This window comes from Caenorhabditis elegans, chromosome V (assembly GCF_000002985.6).
Source record: "Caenorhabditis elegans chromosome V".
In the NCBI taxonomy this organism is placed as follows: Eukaryota; Metazoa; Nematoda; class Chromadorea; order Rhabditida; family Rhabditidae; genus Caenorhabditis; species Caenorhabditis elegans.
This window is the reverse complement of record NC_003283.11, coordinates 8,488,105-8,508,420: the sequence shown is the minus strand read 5'-3', so window position 1 is coordinate 8,508,420 and position 20,316 is coordinate 8,488,105. Positions and strand designations below refer to the sequence as shown.

Genomic DNA, 20,316 nt, shown 5'->3' with positions numbered 1-20,316 from the left:
TTATTCTGTCTGTATAAACTTTGAACTAAAAGTTAGAAAATCTACCGATTTCGTTCAGACAAATCTGAAAAAGCATAATAGATTCTAGCACCTCCAAGTCACACATCTCAAATGTTTTTTGAGGCTTCTCACGATCACAATGGTTTGATTTAATCTCCGCTCTTTGGTTTGAATTATTCATTATTTGAAAGGAAGTTCTCAGGCCAATTGTCATTGTTGGCATACGGTTGCCAGGAGTTCAAGTGAAAACATAAGTGTTCACTTCCAGAATTTAGAGTTATTCAAAATTGTGTAATAACAGAAAAAATAGATCAGATTCAAGTGCATTCTCAAAAGCATTTTTTGTCAGAGATTTGATGTTCAAGAAAAACAAATTAAAATTAAAGTTTTTTTTTTGATAAATAAAGAATGTTGGAAAAAAGCATATTGTGTGCCACAAATATCTCTCGATCATTTCACAAAAAATACATAAACTAGATCATAATTTTCTCATCGTCTGAAACAAAATGGTAGATTCTGAAAGCGTTTTTATTCAAGTTTTAATAACAAGTCCCCCATGCATTCCTCTTATATTCGAAAATTTCCCTGTCCGGAATTCCAATCCAAAGCAAAATTCAATTGTTTTCAGATGGTAACCAAGCCATTTTCCACCAAACATCCTGTTTTCTCTCTCCCATTCACCTGGGTCATTGTTATCCGCCGCTCCCAGCTTCCGTCGACAAAATTTAATCACAACACCCCTATTTGATTCCGACTTTTCATTTATTTCATTCTGCATTTCTTTTTCTTTTTTTCAGTCTCTTTTTTTTGCGATTTGATTTACGCTTATCCATGACAACCAGTTAGAGATTCAGAGAAGACATAGAACACAAAAATGTGGGGTTTCGAACCTCTCTGTTCATTGAATCACGTCAAACCACCATCTGTCACAATTTTCAAACCACTCGTTTTTTTAACCATAAAATTATTTGAATACGGGTTTTTGAAATGAGACCCTTCTTCCTTTAACGGTATAATACTACCGTAACCTTCCTCCATTATTTATTGAATAAAATAATTCTGAAATTTTTCTTACAACTTGTTTCAGTCAGAATATGGTCAACTATCTACCCGGTGCAGCACATCTTCCAATATGCAGATCTCGAAGCGAGAAGAAGAAAGTCAATCACAATAACAATGACATCACTTCTCTGTAAGTTCTTGAGTTTTTGATTCTTCACACCAAGCACACCACAAAATTGCTTTTTCTATTGTGATAGGACATATTTTTAATTAAAATTCCTCTAAACTTATTCATGGATAGATCTTTGTTCTTCCAGTTCTCATTTTCTTGCTTCCGTAGTATGTAGCAATTCAAAAAATCTGAATTTACACTCGAAATATTGTTTTGCTTTTTTCCCATAAATTGTTTTCCATTTTCCATTTTCAGAAACATTTTCTTCAATTCACAAAGTTTCCTGACTTTGAATAGATCTCATTCTTTCAACGAATACAGTAGCTTTAGTTTTTTTTTTGAGTTCTTGATTTCTTTGAAATTCTTGTAATCAGTAATCTGATATTTCTCGCTTTATAGAAAATAACAAAAGGATTTAGAACCCCTTCCATTTAAAAAGCCGTCTAAAAACGCACCAATCATTTAAATGAACAAGTGCCTTTTTAGAGTGTATCAGGTGTACCAGTTGATTCAATTGGGCTTTAATTTTCCCTTTCACAAGAATTCACTTTAATGTTTACTATGTTCAGCTCAAGTTTTTGTTCAAATTTCTCAGTTGTAATTGAAATTGAAATATTTTCACATTAATATCCGTTGTCTCACAAAAAAAAATCTTTCTTGTCATTTCTGTCTATGAGACCGTAAAGTACAACCTCCTTTTAAGTCATGTATTTTTCAAAATTTCTGCATTTACTTCACCTGCTTGTAGAGGTGACTTTTCTATGTATTTCTAGCTTCTCATTTGAGCCACAAAACAATTCTGTTAGGTTTGAGATCTTGATCATATTGCTCTCCAACACGATTCGTATAAAATAACTCGCATCACTGCTAACTAGTGAGTTCTGAATCAAAGTTCTCAATCATACTCCATTTCTCACAAAAACACCCACTCAGTGGTTCCTTGACAACATTCACGGGTTCCCACACCCCAAATGTGCCTGATTTTATTATTTTGGAGCAAGATTTTAGAGTAACCCATAGATCAGAACATTGTTTGCTGCAAGAAGTTTTTGTCTCGTGATTAATCAAATTTACTTCCAAATCTCATTTTCAGTCTCCAATTTTTTTTCAGATTTTGTGAACTTGGCTTTCAGCTGAAAATTTCCCACGCGCCGCCCGTTTCCTTTTCCCTCTTTTTCAGTTTAAAGGCACACAAATGGCAATCCGTGAAGCCATTGAATCCAATTTCCGATTATTTTTAATCTTCTTCTCGCCTCGCGTAGCTTTTTTGTCAGTTTTTTTTCAATGAGGTCTCTTTTAATTTTTGGTTTTTCGACAACTGGCCTATCTTGACGAATTTTGAGCATGTCTTAATCATCTCCAGAAAAAGTTTTTCAATTAACAGATTCCAAACCAAGGAAGGTTTAGAAATGGTATCAGAATTCGTTAAATTCTTAACAGCAATTATTTTTTGTGGCAAATTCATCATCATCCTTATCTGTTCTTGTTTTGAACCTCACAATTTAGTTTTAAAGTACAATAACTTCAGTTTCTCTCTGCAGTCGGGTAAATACTTAAAATGGCATGTTACGAACTTGTAATTGTCTAGCTAGTTCTTGTCTGGATTTTTATCACTTGGCAAGGACAGACATGATATTAGACAATCACATTTGAAAATCTGTTCAGACTTTTTTAGCATGAATTTTTTGCTACAATTTCAGCTAATTAGATTTGGATACTAGACATTTTAACTGTTGATTACCATTTTACGTTCAACAGGGAATGTGACTAATTCTACTATAATATCCCAATTTTTATAATAAACATACGTTTTACATATGAAGAAGTAAAGTAAATCTAGTAAGGTTTAGATTAAAATATTTATTGGAAAAGTCGTTAGCTGCGTTTATGGGAAAATTGAAACGTAATTATGTTTTGCTTGGTTCTCACAGAAGCTCACCGCGTATTGTGGACGGGACTTTTTGGGAAAATTTGAAAAATTGAAAAGTTTCGGGAAAAATAACAACGTTGGCTTGAACAACAGTTTTACAACTCTTAGATATTGTTTTTCTCGATTTTTAAAAATAAATAACTGAAGTTTGAAAATCTATCTTTTCGACAGTTGAAAATCCAAATATCATTTCCGCTTTTCTTGTGAGATTCAAATTCCCACAGCTTTCATTGCCTTTTTTGCTACAAAAAAGTTTCAAGTATGGTCTTGATGTGAGAATATTCTACCGATCTAGCTTAATATGTATGCTGGTTGGTCTTTGAAACTTTTTAATTCGTCACTTGCCAAAAAGAAAGTGTCAACATCAATCAAAACCCCTGACAGAAAATAATACCAATTTATGTTCTTTTGATATAATTAGGCAAGCTCAATTTGTAACGGGCATTCCCGAAAGTATTAGTTTGGGTTTATATGTATGGTATTTTTGTACTAACCATATTAATTTTGAAAATATAATTGTTTCCTTTGTCTCACTTCCGTAATTTTTCGTTAGCACCAAATGTTCAATCAAATAGCAGGTGTTTTTTGCCATTTCAGTGCAGTATTTTATTAATTATAGATTACGAATTTCAGTGCCAACTTTTGTAAATGTTACTTAAATCTGTCATATAATTTGTAAGATCAACAAACTTTCATTACAGATTTGAGAATAAACTGGCTGCTCAAGACAAATCAATGCTCAATCAAACGTTTACTATGGGTTCAAACAAGGAAGAAAGATGCAGAGAATTTTGTATTGAAGGTATGCATGGAGTGATGTCATCTGATAAAAAGTGATATTTTCAGATGCTATAAATGGATTTATACCGAGGGCTAGAAGCAGTGGACCGAGAAGTAGCATGAAGAATAAGATTGATGAGAATGTGCGAAGGTTGGTTGATAATTAGGTTGTTTTTGTTGCATAGAAATACGGAACTGGGAAGTTCATGAAAAAACTATTTTGCATGTTTTTTATTCAGCAGACTAATTAGTCAAAACTAGACGTTGAACGTCATCATCAAAACTTTGCAGAATGATAACAAAACTTCAAATTCTTTCAAAGTAAAAGGGACGTAATGTTGTACAAACTTATTATTCTTTCATTCGATAGGTTTACAGACTATGTCAATCACTAGTACAGGTGTTGGCTCAGCTTCTGATTGTTTAAAAAAATGGATTTTACTTTTTGCAAGAACGCGTGCTATTTAAACGTCCCTTATCGTTAAAAGTTGATTTTCAAAGGTTTCCATATCTACATATCATTTCCATACCATATCTTGCAATTTTGGCGGCAAATAATTCATAACTTGCCGATAAAGGTTTCAGTCTTCATTTCTATGATATTCACAAATTTTGTAAAAGTTTGGCGCCAAAGACTATGTGAAGACATCCATCATAAACTGCAGAAGGTTTCTAAGAATTTTGAGGTTTCAATATTAGAAAACCCAAAACTTGGAATGGCTTTGTTGTGGCAAAAGTTTTCAAACTATTCAAGTCAGTTGATTTAGTTGATACTAGGATAATTATATTTTTGGCTTTTGATCAAACTAGATGTGTTCAACAGTTCTGGCTTACGCTTTTTTCCCTTTTATTGTTGATTTTTGTTTTCATGAAGCCCTGCAAAAACGTCGATGTGAAACATGAGCCATGTGATAATCTGAAACAAATTTTGTGCATGTGAAAATTCTTCGGACATCAACCATCGATATAACTATTTTTGTGTTTCAATTTCCGTTTCAGCTGTTGTTTTATAGGTGTTTGGACAAGTGGTTTGAACATATAAGATCAATTTAAAGTTCATAGCAGACTTCTGATTGCTCAGATAATTCAAAACTTTTCACACCGAATTCTGTGTATTTCTCTTCCATTTCCTGTTCACACACACCCTTGTTCTCTCCTCCCCATTATTTCAATCAACCCCATAATTTTGCGCGCGAGCCCTGAAGCTCAACAAGCTCCGTCTACTTTCATCGAGTAGCTCTCACATCATTCGAAGTGTTAGACACTATTGTCATATTCTCTTACTCAAACTTTATCAACAAATCATGAATTCCGATGGGAAAAGTCATCCGAGATTGTGAGTTTGTTTGACTTTTGATTGAAATCTAGGCGGAGTCACTATGGTAATTTGTGAGTGACGACGGCGAGCACAAGAAGCTGGAACTAGATGGCCAGGTGCATTGGAGCGCTCGAAATATTTTTCTCTTTTTTCACGCCTGCTCTCTTTCTTTCAGCCCACTTTTTTCTTGAGATTTTGAGTTTTAGTTCTACTATTCGCTGCAATTCCAATATATTTATATCCGTATAATATGAAAAAGTCATCAAGCGGAAGTCATCTAGTTTTACCTGTTCTGCCAGATAGAGCCACAAGCCCTTTACCACTTTGCAGGTACTTAGTTTGAGTGTGAACTTAAGTTTTCAGTTTTTACAAAATGTTTAATTGAAAAACATTTTGATATTTCGAGATTAACTGTTTCCTCATCATTCAATTTTACAGGGTTCGATCTGAAACTGCTTCACTCTTCTCTTCAACATGTAAACTTCCACAGCTTGATGGTTCAATTGCAAGTGAGAAAAAGACGTGCACAATCCGCCCGTGGAGCCGCACCCAAGACGAGCTTCGTAAATTCAAGGAGACACTGAAATCGACTACGGTCTCTGCAAAGACGGCTACCAAATCGAATTGAACAACGAATTCGCCGGTCTCTGTATCTTTTCCCTCTCCATTATTATCACTCTATTTATTTACGTGTTTTCATTCTACTAAATATTTTTGACGTTTTCAGTTTCGGTTTGATGTTTGAATCTGAAAATGAAAAATAACTATCGGAAAATTTGATTCTAAGAATTTGATTATTGAAGGAAAAATTTGTTCAGAACTTTTGGAATTTTATATTTATATTTTAGAAATATAATACCGTATTATCATTATTAGTCGTGCATCTGTTTAGAAAAGTTTTTCAAATCAATAATCGAAAAATAAATGGCAATTTAACGCAAGGCTAATAATGAAAATACGGAATTGGAAAGCACCAGCGAAGGAATTGAGATACTTAATAGAAGCAGCAAATTGAACAACAGAGTTTAAAAGAAAACGAAAACAACCAATAAAAATTATTAAAATGGGCTTCGATTGTCCGAACAATCTTCTTTTGTCGAACACCAAACACGGCTTCCCTGGAAAACAAATAATTTTTACACTGATTAAAATTTGAAAACTCACCTGGCAAACACATTCAGTACATATTTCATTTTGTGGAATCCACTTAGCACCTTCAGGCCTCCAAATCCCGTTCTGATTACATCCGTGGAGACGGGATCCACGATGTCGGCTGAATATTGGAAATTTGGTTTTTTTTTAAGTTAAAGGTTATGCAGTGTGCGAATTTGAAACACTCCAAATTGAAGAATATTGAAACTACGCCTGCCTCGTGTACTTTTTCTTATCTGTTCAAATTGAACTTTCAACAAAATAAATAAAATTCAAGAAGAACAAATCAGAAAATATGTACTACGTTCACATCAAATCACAGAGGTAAAATAGATCGTAGGCATGCATGCCAGGTCTAATATCCTTCAAATAACTTTTACTATGAATATTAAAATCTAAACCTAATGAAAGCCATACTGCTCTTATCAGATTAAAACCTTATTATGTTCTTGTCTGGTATTTTGTTCCGGGATTACAATTCAATGAGAGAGTATATTCATAAACAATTTGACGTCAACATTAATTGTTTACACCTGACCTAACTCTAAATCCAAATAAAACCTAAAAATTGAATTACTCGGGTTTTTAAGTGAGGTCTCAGTTATTGAATTATAGAGTTTTTTTCGAAAACATCGGGCTCAGTGACAAAAATGGGTTAATGCATAATATTTGAAACACTAGAAAATAATCTTGAAACTAATTTGGGAAATGTCCAATACGATATGTTTACTTATTTACTTCATAAGTTATATACCAAGATAATTTCAAATGACGCCATTTTTCCAGTACCCCGAAATTTCAGTTTCTGGTGCATAATTTTTCATAATTACACACCTACACATTCTTATTATTTTTCAGTTTTTCTAGAAATCTGAAGCAACTGTAATTACCTTCGAAGAATTCTATCTAGCATTGTCGGACACACATTATCACAGCATTTGCTCCATGCTCTCAAGTTCATCATTTCCGTTTCTTGACATGTTCCATAGTTCTCCTTGTCCATTCCTGGGTACATGAATACGTCCTTCTACAAAGTTTACAGATAGTTTCAGATTCATGTTCCGTTCTAAATGTTCACCTGGATTCGATCAATGTTGTCCCCGTTATCACAGAAAAGTCTTGCCAGTGTGATCTTTTTGATCTCCCGCAGCTGTTCTGGTGTGAAAACTCCATCCTTTTCATACCTGAAAATTTTAATTTCAGATTTCCCACACGTCTTTTTCAGGCTTATAATTTCCATCGTCATCCACCCACCAGAACCGATCTCCATCTCTAATTTTCCTGAATTGTTCGCCAATAATACATGCAAAAGTGGGACCGAACAACCCATTCTCCAACTTCTCCTCGACAATTCCTCCGACCCACAAGTCAATGTTTTCTGAATGTGCAAAACTTATGAAATTAGTCAAAATTTTCATTTCATGCGCTCAGTATTTTGAAAATTGGCATCATGGATTCAGCCGAAAGATGGTTAAACATTCATTGCGCTCGCCAAAGCGTCGTCGCTAAGTGTGTTTGCAGTCGCTTATAAAAGGGTCGTCATCTGAGTGGCCGACATGAGTCGGGTTTCGCCAACCATTGTCTCTTGTGTGACCGATGACTCCGCCCACTTGTAGGGTTAGGAAAGCGCAATTGAAGAGATATTTGTAATACGACAGTGAGATACCAGATTTTTAAGAAAAATTATTAAAATAGAATTGTCTAATTTCAGAAACATACGTGGAACACCGTATAATCCTCGAAGTTTTTGAATAATCATGTCATCTTTTATGTATCCTTTCATATCTTCCCATTGAACCGGAACTGGAAGATTACAGAATTTTCGATATTCTGTGTAACTGAAAATTAAATTTTCATTGTTCTGAAAGTCCAATTCAATTTCCGTTCAAACCTCGGTAATCCGTGATCTCTGGATCTTTGAATATTCATGACTGCCAAATCCAATGATACCTGAAATTTCATTCATTTCCGGTTTAAAATGTTCATCATTTCAGATTTCAATGATGATTTTCCAATCATCAAACCAACCTCGTGGCCTTTCATAAATAATTTCTCAATTAACTCCATATTTAGTAGTTGAGTTGGCATCGGATGTTTCAGTGGACTTGCGAATAATCCACGTAGAAGGGGGTCAACGCCTCCTTGTGTCAGAACCAATTCAGGGGTGAAAAATGCTTTATGAAGAGCAATATGCCCTTCTTTAATTGGCATGAAATCATTTCCAAGACGGAATAAAGATGGGTTGATGATTGTATGGCCGAATCTTAAATTTATAATTATGTACATTTGGAATTTTTGAGATAGAGAGATTGTTAGATAGATTGATCATAAATATGCATGTACATGGAAACCAACAGTACAATTGAAAAACGTACATATTGCATGACAAGTACCAAAAAACTGTTTGGTCTTTGAAACCGGGCTGCCGGGGCCTCCTTAGCTCAGTTGGTAGAGCGTGAGACTTTTAATCTTAAGGTCAGGGGTTCGAGTCCCCTAGGTGGCTGGATCTTTTGTTCAAAAATTGTAAAATTTTGCGAATGCTTGTTTAATTTGTACCTGAAAGCTGCAGTAGCAAAAGCATTTGTTACGGATGCATCTACATCCGGATCGTATCCTTGATATGTTCCTACGAACTTGTTCATCTGCGCCTATAAGTAAAAATTAATCAATGTAAGTGTTTCACTCGTGGATCCGACAACTTACCTGTCCTCCAAAAATAATTGGCATCCAATGTTTGTAGGTAATGTGTTGCATCATAGCTCCAACAATTTTTCTCGTTTCATGATAAATAATCTCGCCATCCCAATTTCCATTCATCGATTTTAATTTTTTGGCAATTCTATTATGTTCTCTAATGAAAATCGTGTGAGTTGCAGCAAGTGCGAGTTGCTCATTTGCTCTAAGATCTCCAGCCAAGAAACAACGAATCGGATTCTCTTCACTAAAGTTTCGACGGCAATCCATATTAGAATCTTTCTCAAATGGCAAGTACTCTTTTCCAGCTTCAGAAGTGATATCAAATCGGAGCATCCCATTATTATTATAAGTGTCACGAAGTTCTTGAGCTTGAACTTCATTGCTACCGTATACATTTGATGCATCCAGGAATGAGGTTAGCTGGAAATTGTATAAGATTCCTGTGATGAACAAAAAATTAGAAAAGATCATGAAAAGTAAAATAAACTTACAGCATTCATCTGTTCTCTGTAGGTAACTCGATTGAAGACAAGAGATGTTTCTCCTGATCCACAAACTGCAGCACTACGTTCAAATTCAATGCACGGATACTTGGCACTGAAAACTGATTATAGTTGGAGAACTAGATTCTAAAATTTTAGCATTCTCACCTTCCACTCTTCACTCTTGGATCATTTGGTGATAACGGAATATTGAAACATGGATCCAAATTCTCACAAGTTCTATTACAAAAAGCTCCCGTAGCATAACTATGTCTCGAAAGAGCTGTCACTGTATGAGTAAGATCATGATCTACGAACTGTCCCCATTGCATAACCATTGATGAAAGTTTTGAGTGTGGAGTTATATTTTCAGTTGCAACAAGTTGTCTGGAAACTTCTCGAACATTTGGAAGTGGATATCCATTATAGAGTCGTCCTTTTTCCCAACCAACTGGAGTATTGAATCCATTCTCATATACAGGTTTCAAAAGACGTCGAAGTGGCATTAGGGAAACTCCAGTCATTGGTTTGTTTTTATTATTACATTGGCCATCGAATGATCTGTAAATAATATAGTTTCGTTCGTGAGATCTTGCCTGGATTTTTCCAAAAAAAATTAACTGAAAGTTTCTTATTTCTTGGTTAAACCAGAAGTTTTCAAATTACTCTTTATGGTAGGTTATTGCTTTAATTTTCTAAATTCGAACTCAAATTCAAACATTGTCAACTACTTTGACCCACAATTATTTTGATAGAATACTCATAGTCTATTAATATTACCTGTATCTATGATGGAAACACGTATCAGTACATGGATTCTTGTATTGTCCTGTATGACATCCACTGAGGCCCATGAGAGCTTGAACATGAGTCACATGAAGCACTGATTCATATGAAACATTTTTTGGGTGAAGCTCATCAACATTCAGAATTAATCCTTTTTCAACATGTTCTCTAACTAGTCTAACTGATTCTTCATAAATCTCCCGGGCTTTTGACAATTCGACAGCTTGCTTTGGAGTAGAGAAGCGGAAAAGTCTTTTCAAATCATTGGTATTTGTAACTTTATCTTGTGTTAATTGTTTTCTTGTCTTCTCCACAGCATTTTCAACATTTTGTCTTGCTTTTTGAGCAATTGCTCGTAGAAGCTCTTCATCAATTTGTGGAGCCGCAGCCTTCCTAGTTTCACCTCCAATTACAGTAAGTTTCGCATCAGCACTCATTGCTCCAACTGGATTTCCAGCCATACAAGAATAATATCCTTCATCCTTCTTTTCAATATTTGATATACGAAGCTCTGTTCCATCATCAGATACCATAAATCTTCCTTTAATATGGCCAATTGTACTTCCATCAAATGACCAAGTGTAATCGGGAACTGGATTTCCATTGGCTTTGCAGACGAATACAACCTAAATTTTAAACTTTCTAATTATAAATAAAAACTGAAAACTTACTGATCCTCCAAGATTCTGGCTAACAGATTGTGGTCCTTCGTAAATATTTGGAGGTACACTGCTTATGAGATCCAACGAGAACGCATGTCTGACTTTTCCAACGCTGTTCACCGCTTCGCATGTGTACCTGAATTTCAGATTATATACGAGTAGTAGTTTCTCTATTTGGTAAAAAATTGGTTTTTGTACAAAAGTTGCACTATAAAACTTTTGTGATATGAAAATTTAAAACCCGCGCATTTCTAGAGCTCAAAACTGACACATATAATCTACACTTGCTCTTTCAAAGGAATATCTTGTAAAAAGTTTAGGGGTCAAACTAGGATAGGACAATTTTACTTCCCGCAATAATATAAATCGTTCAAAAAAGATAGAGTATATTCACATACCTTCCAGAGTCCTCTTCCAAGAAAGGATATATACGAAGAACATTATTGGATAGACCAAGTTGCCTTTTTCTCGATGAAATGAACCGTTTTCCATTATGATACCAATTTATTGTAGGTTTTGGATTTCCCATAACTTCACAGTTTACTTTAACTTCTGATCCCTCTCGGAAGGAATTATCCCGTGGTTTATATGTGAACTGAGGAGAACCATTTCCTTGATGCTGGCTTTGTCGGAGACGTCTGGAATAAAAAAGGAATATCAAGTTATTTTTATTAAAAAAACGGTTCTTAATAATGAAAAATAAGGAATTTCAGGAAAGCCTAGATGATATTTAAAATTTCAGTATCGCACTCCTTTTCTTCCGAATTTACCTGTGATGTGGAATATGATCAAAATCATATGTACATGTCATAAAGTTGACATTGGTTTTTCGAGGAACAGTTATCACTGTATCATGTATCTCATAACCGTCCAGTGAAGATGAATCGACCTCGACATTTCTGAAAGTGATTTTATATGAACTTGAATATTATTGATCCAAAGGTTATACTCACTCATACATCCATACAACGAGCTTGCTGCTGGAATTTTTAGCACATGTCAGCTTTATCTCCTCGCCGGTCCATGACTCTTCTGCTGGTCTAGCACAGGTCAGTGCAGAATCGTCCACCTGGAAAACATAATATTAAACTCTTATTTTTATTTTTATCTAATACAGACCTCATCTAGTGCCTGATGACGTAGCTCAACGGGATTTGTACAGTATACTTTTTTCTCCCATTTCACCTTTTGCAACAAGGCTTTTACTTTTGATGCCCTGTAAAACATGTGTTTCGTTCTTACGTTTTCTATCCGTTGCTGCCGCGCCTCATTGGCTCAGTGGCAGAGCGTCTGTCTAGTAAACAGAAGGTCGCTGGTTCGATTCCAGCATGAGGCACCGAAATTTTTTGCATACCTGCAATCACAATGCCAAGGATTTGAATGTAAATGTGCATGTGAGAGAGCTGGAAGATTATCGAAAAGTTTTGTACGTAACGACTGTATTCTATTGTGTGAAAAATCGAGTTGTGTAAGATCTGGGAAATAACGTAGAACCTAAAAAATGTCTAATTTATCAATTTCGATTCAAATGACCCACCTGCTCGTCAATAAATTGAATGTGGTTTCGTTTCAAATTCAGAGATGCTAGTGGCCGAGAATCAGAGCAAAGTGGTGGAATATAAACCAGTTCATTATGAGCTAATGAAAGACGTTTCAGCTCTGGAAGGTGATCAAGAACATTCTGAAAATGATTTTAATTTCTATCGGCCAAATTAAATGTAACCAACTAAAATCTTAAATCTCAATTAAAAACAACTGACCTCTTCAATTATTTTAATTTTATTATGAGTAAGGACAAGAGTTTCAAGCTGATTAAATCCTTCCAAATCAGATCGTTTCAGTTTGTGAATACGGTTGTTCCTAATTACCAAACTACGAACATTCCGCGAAATATTTTTTGGAATCCTGGTGAGGCCTGAAAAATGAAACAATTAAATATTCAACTAATACAGTTTTATAGGTAATGCAATTTTGGGGTTAGGCAGTATATTCTTCTGTAACAAATGCTTCAAGTGCAAATTAAACAAGCATTCATAAAATTATACAATTTTTGAGCAAAAAATCAAGCCACCTAGGGGACTCGAACCCCTGACCTTAAGATTAAAAGTCTCACGCTCTACCAACTGAGCTAAGGAGGCCCCGGCTGCCCGGTTTCAAAGACCAAACAGTTTTTTGGTGTACTTGTCATGCAATATGTACGTTTTTCGATTGTACTGTTGGTTTCCATGTACATATTTATGATCAATCTATCTAACAATCCCTACTCTATAATTCTTAATTTATGTATAACAAACTTTAAACTTAAAATTCGGACACACAATCATCGCGGTAGGAAAACTGTCACGGTGACAGTGTCTAAATACAATAAGAATTCAAGATAAATGGTGTAATCAACATAATTCGACAATATATAAAGCTTACCAGAACTACTGCAATCCACTACAAGTCCCTTCTTATCACAAGTACATTCCACGGGACACTCCAATCCAGCCACAAATTGCCACGATGACGTGGCAATTACAAGTAGGAGGAGATATAAGTTCATTAACCTGCAATCAACAATTGGAGTTATCAGGAGAAATTCAAATATTTAAAACTGATAGAGACCGTAGATACTGTGTCATTTCATTTTCAAAAAAATTTTAGGATGTAGAAGCTAAAAAATCCACATCTTGTTCTTTTAACAACGGAAATAAAAACCAAAATCAACGGAGAGTGATATATACGAAGTGAATTTGAAAAAGAAAGGTCACCACAGCTGGGCATATATATCTTGGCGGTTTCGATCAGAGAATGAAGGATAGTGAACGAAACAAAATGAAAATGACAAAGTGGAAAGAATAAGTAAAATAAGTTCTTCTTCTTCTTTGCCTTTCACTTCTTAGACGACTACGAGCGGCTCATTCGTCATTTCGTAATCCATCTGGAGGACACATTCCGAACGAATAATTGATGCGCGGGGAGTCGGAAGAATCGAAGAGCTTCACAGAAACCAATGATAAATGAAAGAGAGAATGGAACGAGGAAAGATTGGAATACAAGATTATTTGATAGAAAAAGGATAACATAGCATGGAATTTAGATGGAAAGAACGAGGAAGAAGAAGAGAGGAGGAACATGTCGTTTAATTGATTTGATTCTCGAGATTTACTTTTGATACTTGACTATTGGTTTTTAACAGGTTACGTCGTTATTTCATTTTGACACAATCTTCCGAATTTCCAAAAAGCTCTATCGAAGAACGTCTAAATTCGGTCAGATGTTAGAAATACTATTAGATTCGGTTTTGAAATCAGTTGAGAGTTTATTGGAAATGCGAAAAAATAAGGGGAGTCACGGTTTACTCTGGTTTTCTAGTCCTAGTTTTAAATTACAAGAGCAGAAATGTTTAGTAGATATACAGCACAACTGTGATTATTTGTAACAAAAAACAATTCATACTAAATTTTTGTAAATTTCCGAAAAGTAATTAAACAAAATTAGCAAAACTTATTGTCAAAATCTAGTGAGACCATTTTTAAACAAAATGCGAATAGCAGAATAATCGAGAAGCAAAATTTCGAGAAATTGCAAAAGTGTAATGTCGAAAACATACCAACTAAAAAGCAATGAATCGAATCTGAACTTCTAAAATAAATATCCTATCATTTGCCAACACAGCCACTTTTTCAAATAAAATGTTTATCAGACTTGTCATAAACAATTAGGAACAGTACGAAATAGAGAAGCAAAGGGCACAGCCCAGAAACAGGATTACAAAAATAGATCTACGAACTTCTGATTTGAACCATGAGAACGAGTCAAGAATCTAGGGGGACTAATTTTTGAAACGTGAAATTGAATATAAAAGGTTTCACATTGCACATGTAAACGTCGAAACAAAATGTATTAATAGACAGAAAGTAACAAAAATCACTTTTAGATGTGTTTCTTTATGTTTATACAGAATTGGTAAGAACTTTTATCCAAAAACGTTAAAGTTGTTAATTCAAATTCATCGCCAATGGAAAAAAGGCAAGAAACGTGCCAAATATGTTGAAGGCAGGCATGAGACAGGCAAGTATGCCTCAAGACACTACCTATTGGCAATTGGGCATTGGCAATATTTGCAATGAGCCGCAGCTTCAACTATTTTTGACAATTGATACATGTATCAAAACTGATTTTCACTTTTTAAAAAGTAGGTCATCAAGGCAGAAATATTGTTGAATTTCTCCTGTAGGGGATTCTAAAAGACTCCCATTTGCGATTAGTACGACTGGAAATCCGGAAAACAAACAACGACGTTCGAGGAATTTCGAATCAGACTATAGAAAACTAAAAAAACCAACAAAAAACAGAAAAAGGGACTTCGTTCTCGAAGAACGATGAAACATCGTCTTCTTCCAAATTCTGCGTCTCTTCAATTGTTGCCTTTGTTCTTCCGATTCTACTTCATCAACGCCTTCTCTTTTTTATATTTCTCTATGTCCAACTGATGGCAGCCTACTACTCGCTATCAATAATTGAAACAGAATAGATGGACAGGGCAGCAGCTGCAAACAATTAAGAGAAGAAGACGATGGTGGAGGATCAGATGGACAATAAAGAAGACGATTGATAATTTATAGACTTTACTAGAATTTCGATTATTTTCTGTTTCTTTTGAAGTTTAAATATTATTATTTTTTATAGTTTGAAATTTAGAAGACTATCACGCAAAAATGACATTACCAAAAGGCAAAAACTACCTGCAAAAAGTAATGTCATAACATTTGAAAGGATATTCTGAAGCTTCCGATATTAAAAAAAACGTCTGAAATATTTGTCTGTTGACTGAAACCTTGAAAAAAAGATATGACTGAAACCTTGAAAAAAAAGACATAAAATATTAATGTCAAATGATGTTCTTTATTTTGTTTGACAGATTTTGCAATATTGTATTTTTTATATATTGTCATCGTTCATTTCTTTTTTATTGAGAAAACTGACCTGTTTATCAAAAAAAAACACCGAACATTTTTTTTTGAGAAACGGCACGTTACAGTAATCTTAACTTCATTTATCTAGAGCTGTTATGGGGGATTTTTATACCGAAGTTCATGTAGTTGGAAAATCAATTTTGAGAACGAGAATCAATTTTATGACCCCCAAATGCATGAATTCGATTTTTGGCTTTTCAGTTTCCGCCTAAAAAGGGCCGCTATAATCTACTCTCAAAAACCCGCACGTCCCAAAAAAACAACTCTACATCTATACTAATTTTTGGCAAACCCTCATTAACTAATAGTCTAATTTACTAAATCACTCGTTTACGTAAGTGGCACTTTTACTTCGACGTCTAATTTACTAGCGATTTCACTTTCTCTCGTTTACTGAAAAAGAGTTCATTTACTTCAAGGTCTAATTTACTCATTTTTTACTCTCAGTCATTTACTAAGAAATAGTTCATTTACTTTGAACTCAGATTTACTAACTTGCTGACATTTTCTAGTTTACTAGTAGTATATGGACATTTTTCTGCATCATGTATTGTTCTTACATTAAACACATTTGTGATTAATTCGTAAAGAAAAAGAACTGAAGTATAATAATTTTTTTTTTATTTCCGCAAATTCCCTGTCACACCGCTTTTTTTCAGGAACCTCGTTTTCATCAAAACTTTTGATTTATCGAAATGAGAAGAGGATGTACATTGCAACTTGTCAACTTAAGCTACTAGTTGTTTAATTGTCCAGTTTTTGTGGCAAACACTCATTGACTACCTTCTCTTTGACTACCTTTTGCTCTTTGACTACCTTAGAATATTGACTACCTTTCGGCTCATTGACTACCTTTTGCTCTTTGACTACCTTAGATCATTGACTACCTTTCGGCTCATTGACTACCTTTATCTAATTTTTCAGAATTTTCAGTTTTTTTCCGCTTTCAGTTTTTTCCGCCGCAATCAGAAATTTCAAGAACATGTTAGTTTTTGATGTCTAAGAAGGTTGTGCTCTTTCTCATTTCCTGAAATTCCGGAAAAATGGAGATGAGATCTGATGTATAAATGCTCATTGACTTCCTTCAAATGCTCTTTGACTACCTCTATCTAATAAAATTTTCCAAAATTTTTTTTGAAAACTTTTCAAAATTTGATCAGAAAAATGCAATGTTTGTAGTTTTTTCTAGTTTGGATGTTCTGCACACGATTGCAGACGAAAACCTGAGGTATAGTAGAATCCCTAAGCTCAAAAAACGCACTCACTTCGGATGCTGATATCTCCGTTGAAAATTTTTTTATGACAAAGTGATCAACTACAAAGTTGTTTATCTTAATCTAAAGTACAACTTTGTAGTTGAATGTTTTTTATCAAAAAATTTGTTGGTCGAGATAAAGTTGTGTAAAGTTCGGCACCTTCATGCTTGTATTTTCTTCTTCTTTTTCTGTTCATATCTCAACCAACAATTTTTTTGATAAAAAACTATTAACTACAAAATTGTACTTTATATTAAGATAAACAACTTTGTAGTTGATCACTTTGTCATAAAAAATTATTACACTGAGATATCAGCATCCGAAGTGAGTGCGTTTTTTGAATTTTGAGGTTCTACTATACCTCAGGTTTTAGTCAGAACATCTAAACTAGATAAACTACAAACATTGCATTTTTCTATAACATCTGATCAAATTTTGAAAAGTTTTCAAAAAACTATCCTATGCTAAAACCCCAACTATCCTATGCTAAAACCTTTGAAATATGCTTATGCTGACATTTTGAATATGCTTATGCTGACGTGCGCTTATGCTGACAAGAGCTCTCACGAGAATTTCGTGATCCAAAAAACACATTGAAAGCTTATATCAGGACACTTGACGATGTAAAAGAAAACTGAACCTATCCAGATTCGAACCAGCAATGACTGTATCTGAAGACCGTGCCCTTAACCACTACACCAAAAGGGCGAGAGGTGCGCGCGTTCTCAAGGAATATATGAAATCAGTCGAGCTGTATGACAACTAGAGCTTCTCTCGATTGGAAGATATCTAGTACTTGAAAATGTGTTCGTAAAGATTGGAACTACTACAGAATAAGTCATTAAGTTATTTTCTGTTCCTATTGTTCAGTTTCTACAAGAAATCTATTCCACATTAACTTTTGTTGTGAATTTGAACCTTCCGTTGGCCTAAAATACTTCTGGAGAGCTACTTTTTTCGAGAGTATTCTTAAGTTTTCTACAAATTCAACTTGTTGGATAATCGGGAACTTCTCTGATTCCTCGAAAATACTGTTGTTTAAAAAAAAATTTTGGCCTAAATTTTTTTCCTCAAAAACACCTTCATTCTGGTATTTTCTAGGAGCATATGCCATCTGTATTGTTTAATAAATTTTTTTGCTTCAAAAGCTCTGTTTTTGTGCTTAAAACTCTCATTTTTGTCGCTTTCTTAATTTAAAACATGGAAATTAAAAACATTTCGGAGTACGGTACACATCGGTGTTTGCGTACCTTTGCGTATCGTGCATTTAATTCGACGACATTTGTATATTTTTAAATGCAAAAATCAACGAAAAAGTTCTTTTTTTAGCACAAAAACAGATCTTTTGAAGCAACAAAAAAATATTAAACAATACAGATGACATATGCTCCTAGAAAATACCAGAATGAAGGTGTTTTTGAGGAAAAAAATTTAGGCCAAAATTTTTTTTTAAACAGTATTTTCGAGGAATCAGAGAAGTTCCCGATTATCCAACAAGTTGAATTTGTAGAAAACTTAAGAATACTCTCGAAAAAAGTAGCTCTCCAGAAGTATTTTAGGTCAACGGAAGGTTCAAATTCACAACAAAAGTCAATGTGGAATAGATTTCTTGTAGAAACTGAACAATAGGAACAGAAAATAACTTAATGACTTATTCTGTAGTAGTTCCAATCTTTATGAACACATTTTCAAGTACTAGATATCTTCCAATCGAGAGAAGCTCTAGTTGTCATACAGCTCGACTGATTTCATATATTCCTTGAGAACGCGCGCACCTCTCGCCCTTTTGGTGTAGTGGTTAAGGGCACGGTCTTCAGATACAGTCATTGCTGGTTCGAATCTGGATAGGTTCAGTTTTCTTTTACGTCGTCAAGTGTCCTGATATAAGCTTTCAATGTGTTTTTTGGATCACGAAATTCTCGTGAGAGCTCTTGTCAGCATAAGCGCACGTCAGCATAAGCATATTCAAAATGTCAGCATAAGCATATTGCAAAGGTTTTAGCATAGGACAGTTGGCAATGAGGTTTTTTTTTTTTTTTTTACCCCTTACAAAAATTTTCAAAATTTTTTTCAAAACTTTTTTTGAAAACATTTCAAAATTTGATCAGATGTTATAGAAAAATGCAATGTTTGTAGTTTATCTAGTTTAGATGTTCTGAACACGAATTCTGACTAAAACCTGAGGTATAGTAGAACCTCAAAATTCAAAAAACGCACTCACTTCGGATGCTGATATCTCAGTGTAATAATTTTTTATGACAAAGTGATCAACTACAAAGTTTGTTGACACGTCAGCTAATCGAAGGGAGTCGGAAACCCACTGACGGTCAATTCGCGCGGATGGACTCGGAGCATAATATCGAAGGACGCGCGGATAAGCATGTTGTGAGGATTTAATAACAGAACACAATTATTACACGAATTCAAGTTTATTTATCCATTCCCGTTGTTTTGGGTGGATTGAATATAATAAAGAAAGTATAAAAATAAATTATATTTTAGGCCCAAATTTAGGGATTGACGTTGGAAGTGGACTTGAAGACGTGCAAACGGGCAAAAAGGGACCGGATCGTGTAGATCTGTGTCTACACGAATTTACGGAATGAGAAAATATGGAAAAACTCATTAAAAATATATATATTTCGGAAAAAGTAGAAGGAAGAGTTAATCTGTGTCGCTTACTATAAAAACCGAATCATCTGTACCGCGCAAACGATACTCCGCTATAACGCTGCACGGCGTTCAGTGGGGCGCGTTTGCATCTGGACAGAATGGCGGCTTTTTGAATAATGGATTTTAGGGGAAAACACACTCAGCTAATTGGGAAATAAAGGACGACTGAGAGATGGTGAGTGAGGGAGCCAATCTCTCAGTCCTAAAAGTCCTTTAGGTTGAGAGATTCCTGAGGGATTACGGGGAATCGACAACATTCCGGGGGTGAAGGATTCGACAAGACGCGAGTAATCTCGGCGTGATTGTAGTTGATATACGGGGCCTTAGCTTTTCGACCGAGATATTCTCTAGTACGACCGTGTGGCAGTCTAGTCTCTGCGTGGTCGTAGGCTATCTCGGGGATCGCCGTGTTGGGGTCCACGTATTCAACTGGTCTGTCTTCATC

The 20,316-nt window shown here is 34.8% G+C and overlaps 2 protein-coding genes and 7 non-coding genes across 10 annotated transcripts; 4 read left to right on the top strand and 5 right to left on the bottom strand.

Moving 5' to 3' along the window:
• Positions 1-996: 996 nt before the first annotated feature.
• Positions 997-6,025, top strand: ZK994.6 (WEB family protein; the record flags this gene model as incomplete). Of its 2 annotated transcripts, none has more annotated exons than NM_072788.3 (4): positions 997-1,192; positions 3,806-3,906; positions 3,951-4,035; positions 5,641-6,025. In NM_072788.3, the coding sequence occupies 3 exons, from the start codon at positions 3,840-3,842 to the stop codon at positions 5,828-5,830; spliced, it is 342 nt and encodes a 113-aa protein (NP_505189.1). The 2 variants fall into 2 exon arrangements, with proteins under 2 accessions (NP_505189.1, NP_001355450.1); NM_001368457.3 differs by having other exon boundaries at positions 1,095-1,192; positions 5,641-5,830.
• On the bottom strand, positions 5,979-13,532 carry pxn-1 (Peroxidasin homolog pxn-1). The gene is made up of 22 exons (NM_072787.4): positions 13,403-13,532; positions 12,742-12,896; positions 12,519-12,662; positions 12,336-12,475; positions 12,101-12,197; positions 11,935-12,050; positions 11,752-11,880; positions 11,380-11,619; positions 10,991-11,117; positions 10,314-10,945; positions 9,702-10,094; positions 9,543-9,648; positions 9,058-9,471; positions 8,911-9,002; positions 8,383-8,617; positions 8,246-8,304; positions 8,074-8,192; positions 7,609-7,732; positions 7,433-7,538; positions 7,245-7,381; positions 6,367-6,475; positions 5,979-6,320 (listed from the first exon to the last, which is right to left on the bottom strand). The coding sequence occupies exons 1-22, from the start codon at positions 13,524-13,526 to the stop codon at positions 6,261-6,263; spliced, it is 3,858 nt and encodes a 1,285-aa protein (NP_505188.3). The 5' UTR covers positions 13,527-13,532; the 3' UTR covers positions 5,979-6,260.
• ZK994.7 lies at positions 7,776-7,842 on the bottom strand. Its single transcript, NR_003485.1, has one exon. It is a non-coding gene; the product is annotated as a small nucleolar RNA ZK994.7 (small nucleolar RNA).
• ZK994.10 lies at positions 8,783-8,869 on the bottom strand. The gene has a single exon (NR_069079.1). It is a non-coding gene; the product is annotated as an Unclassified non-coding RNA ZK994.10 (non-coding RNA).
• On the top strand, positions 8,785-8,857 carry ZK994.t2. Its single transcript has one exon. It is a non-coding gene; the product is annotated as a tRNA-Lys (tRNA).
• Positions 12,243-12,330, bottom strand: ZK994.9. The gene has a single exon (NR_069078.1). It is a non-coding gene; the product is annotated as an Unclassified non-coding RNA ZK994.9 (non-coding RNA).
• ZK994.t3 lies at positions 12,246-12,317 on the top strand. The gene has a single exon. It is a non-coding gene; the product is annotated as a tRNA-Thr (tRNA).
• Positions 13,037-13,121, top strand: ZK994.11. The gene has a single exon (NR_069077.1). It is a non-coding gene; the product is annotated as an Unclassified non-coding RNA ZK994.11 (non-coding RNA).
• ZK994.t1 lies at positions 13,047-13,119 on the bottom strand. Its single transcript has one exon. It is a non-coding gene; the product is annotated as a tRNA-Lys (tRNA).
• Positions 13,533-20,316: the final 6,784 nt, after the last annotated feature.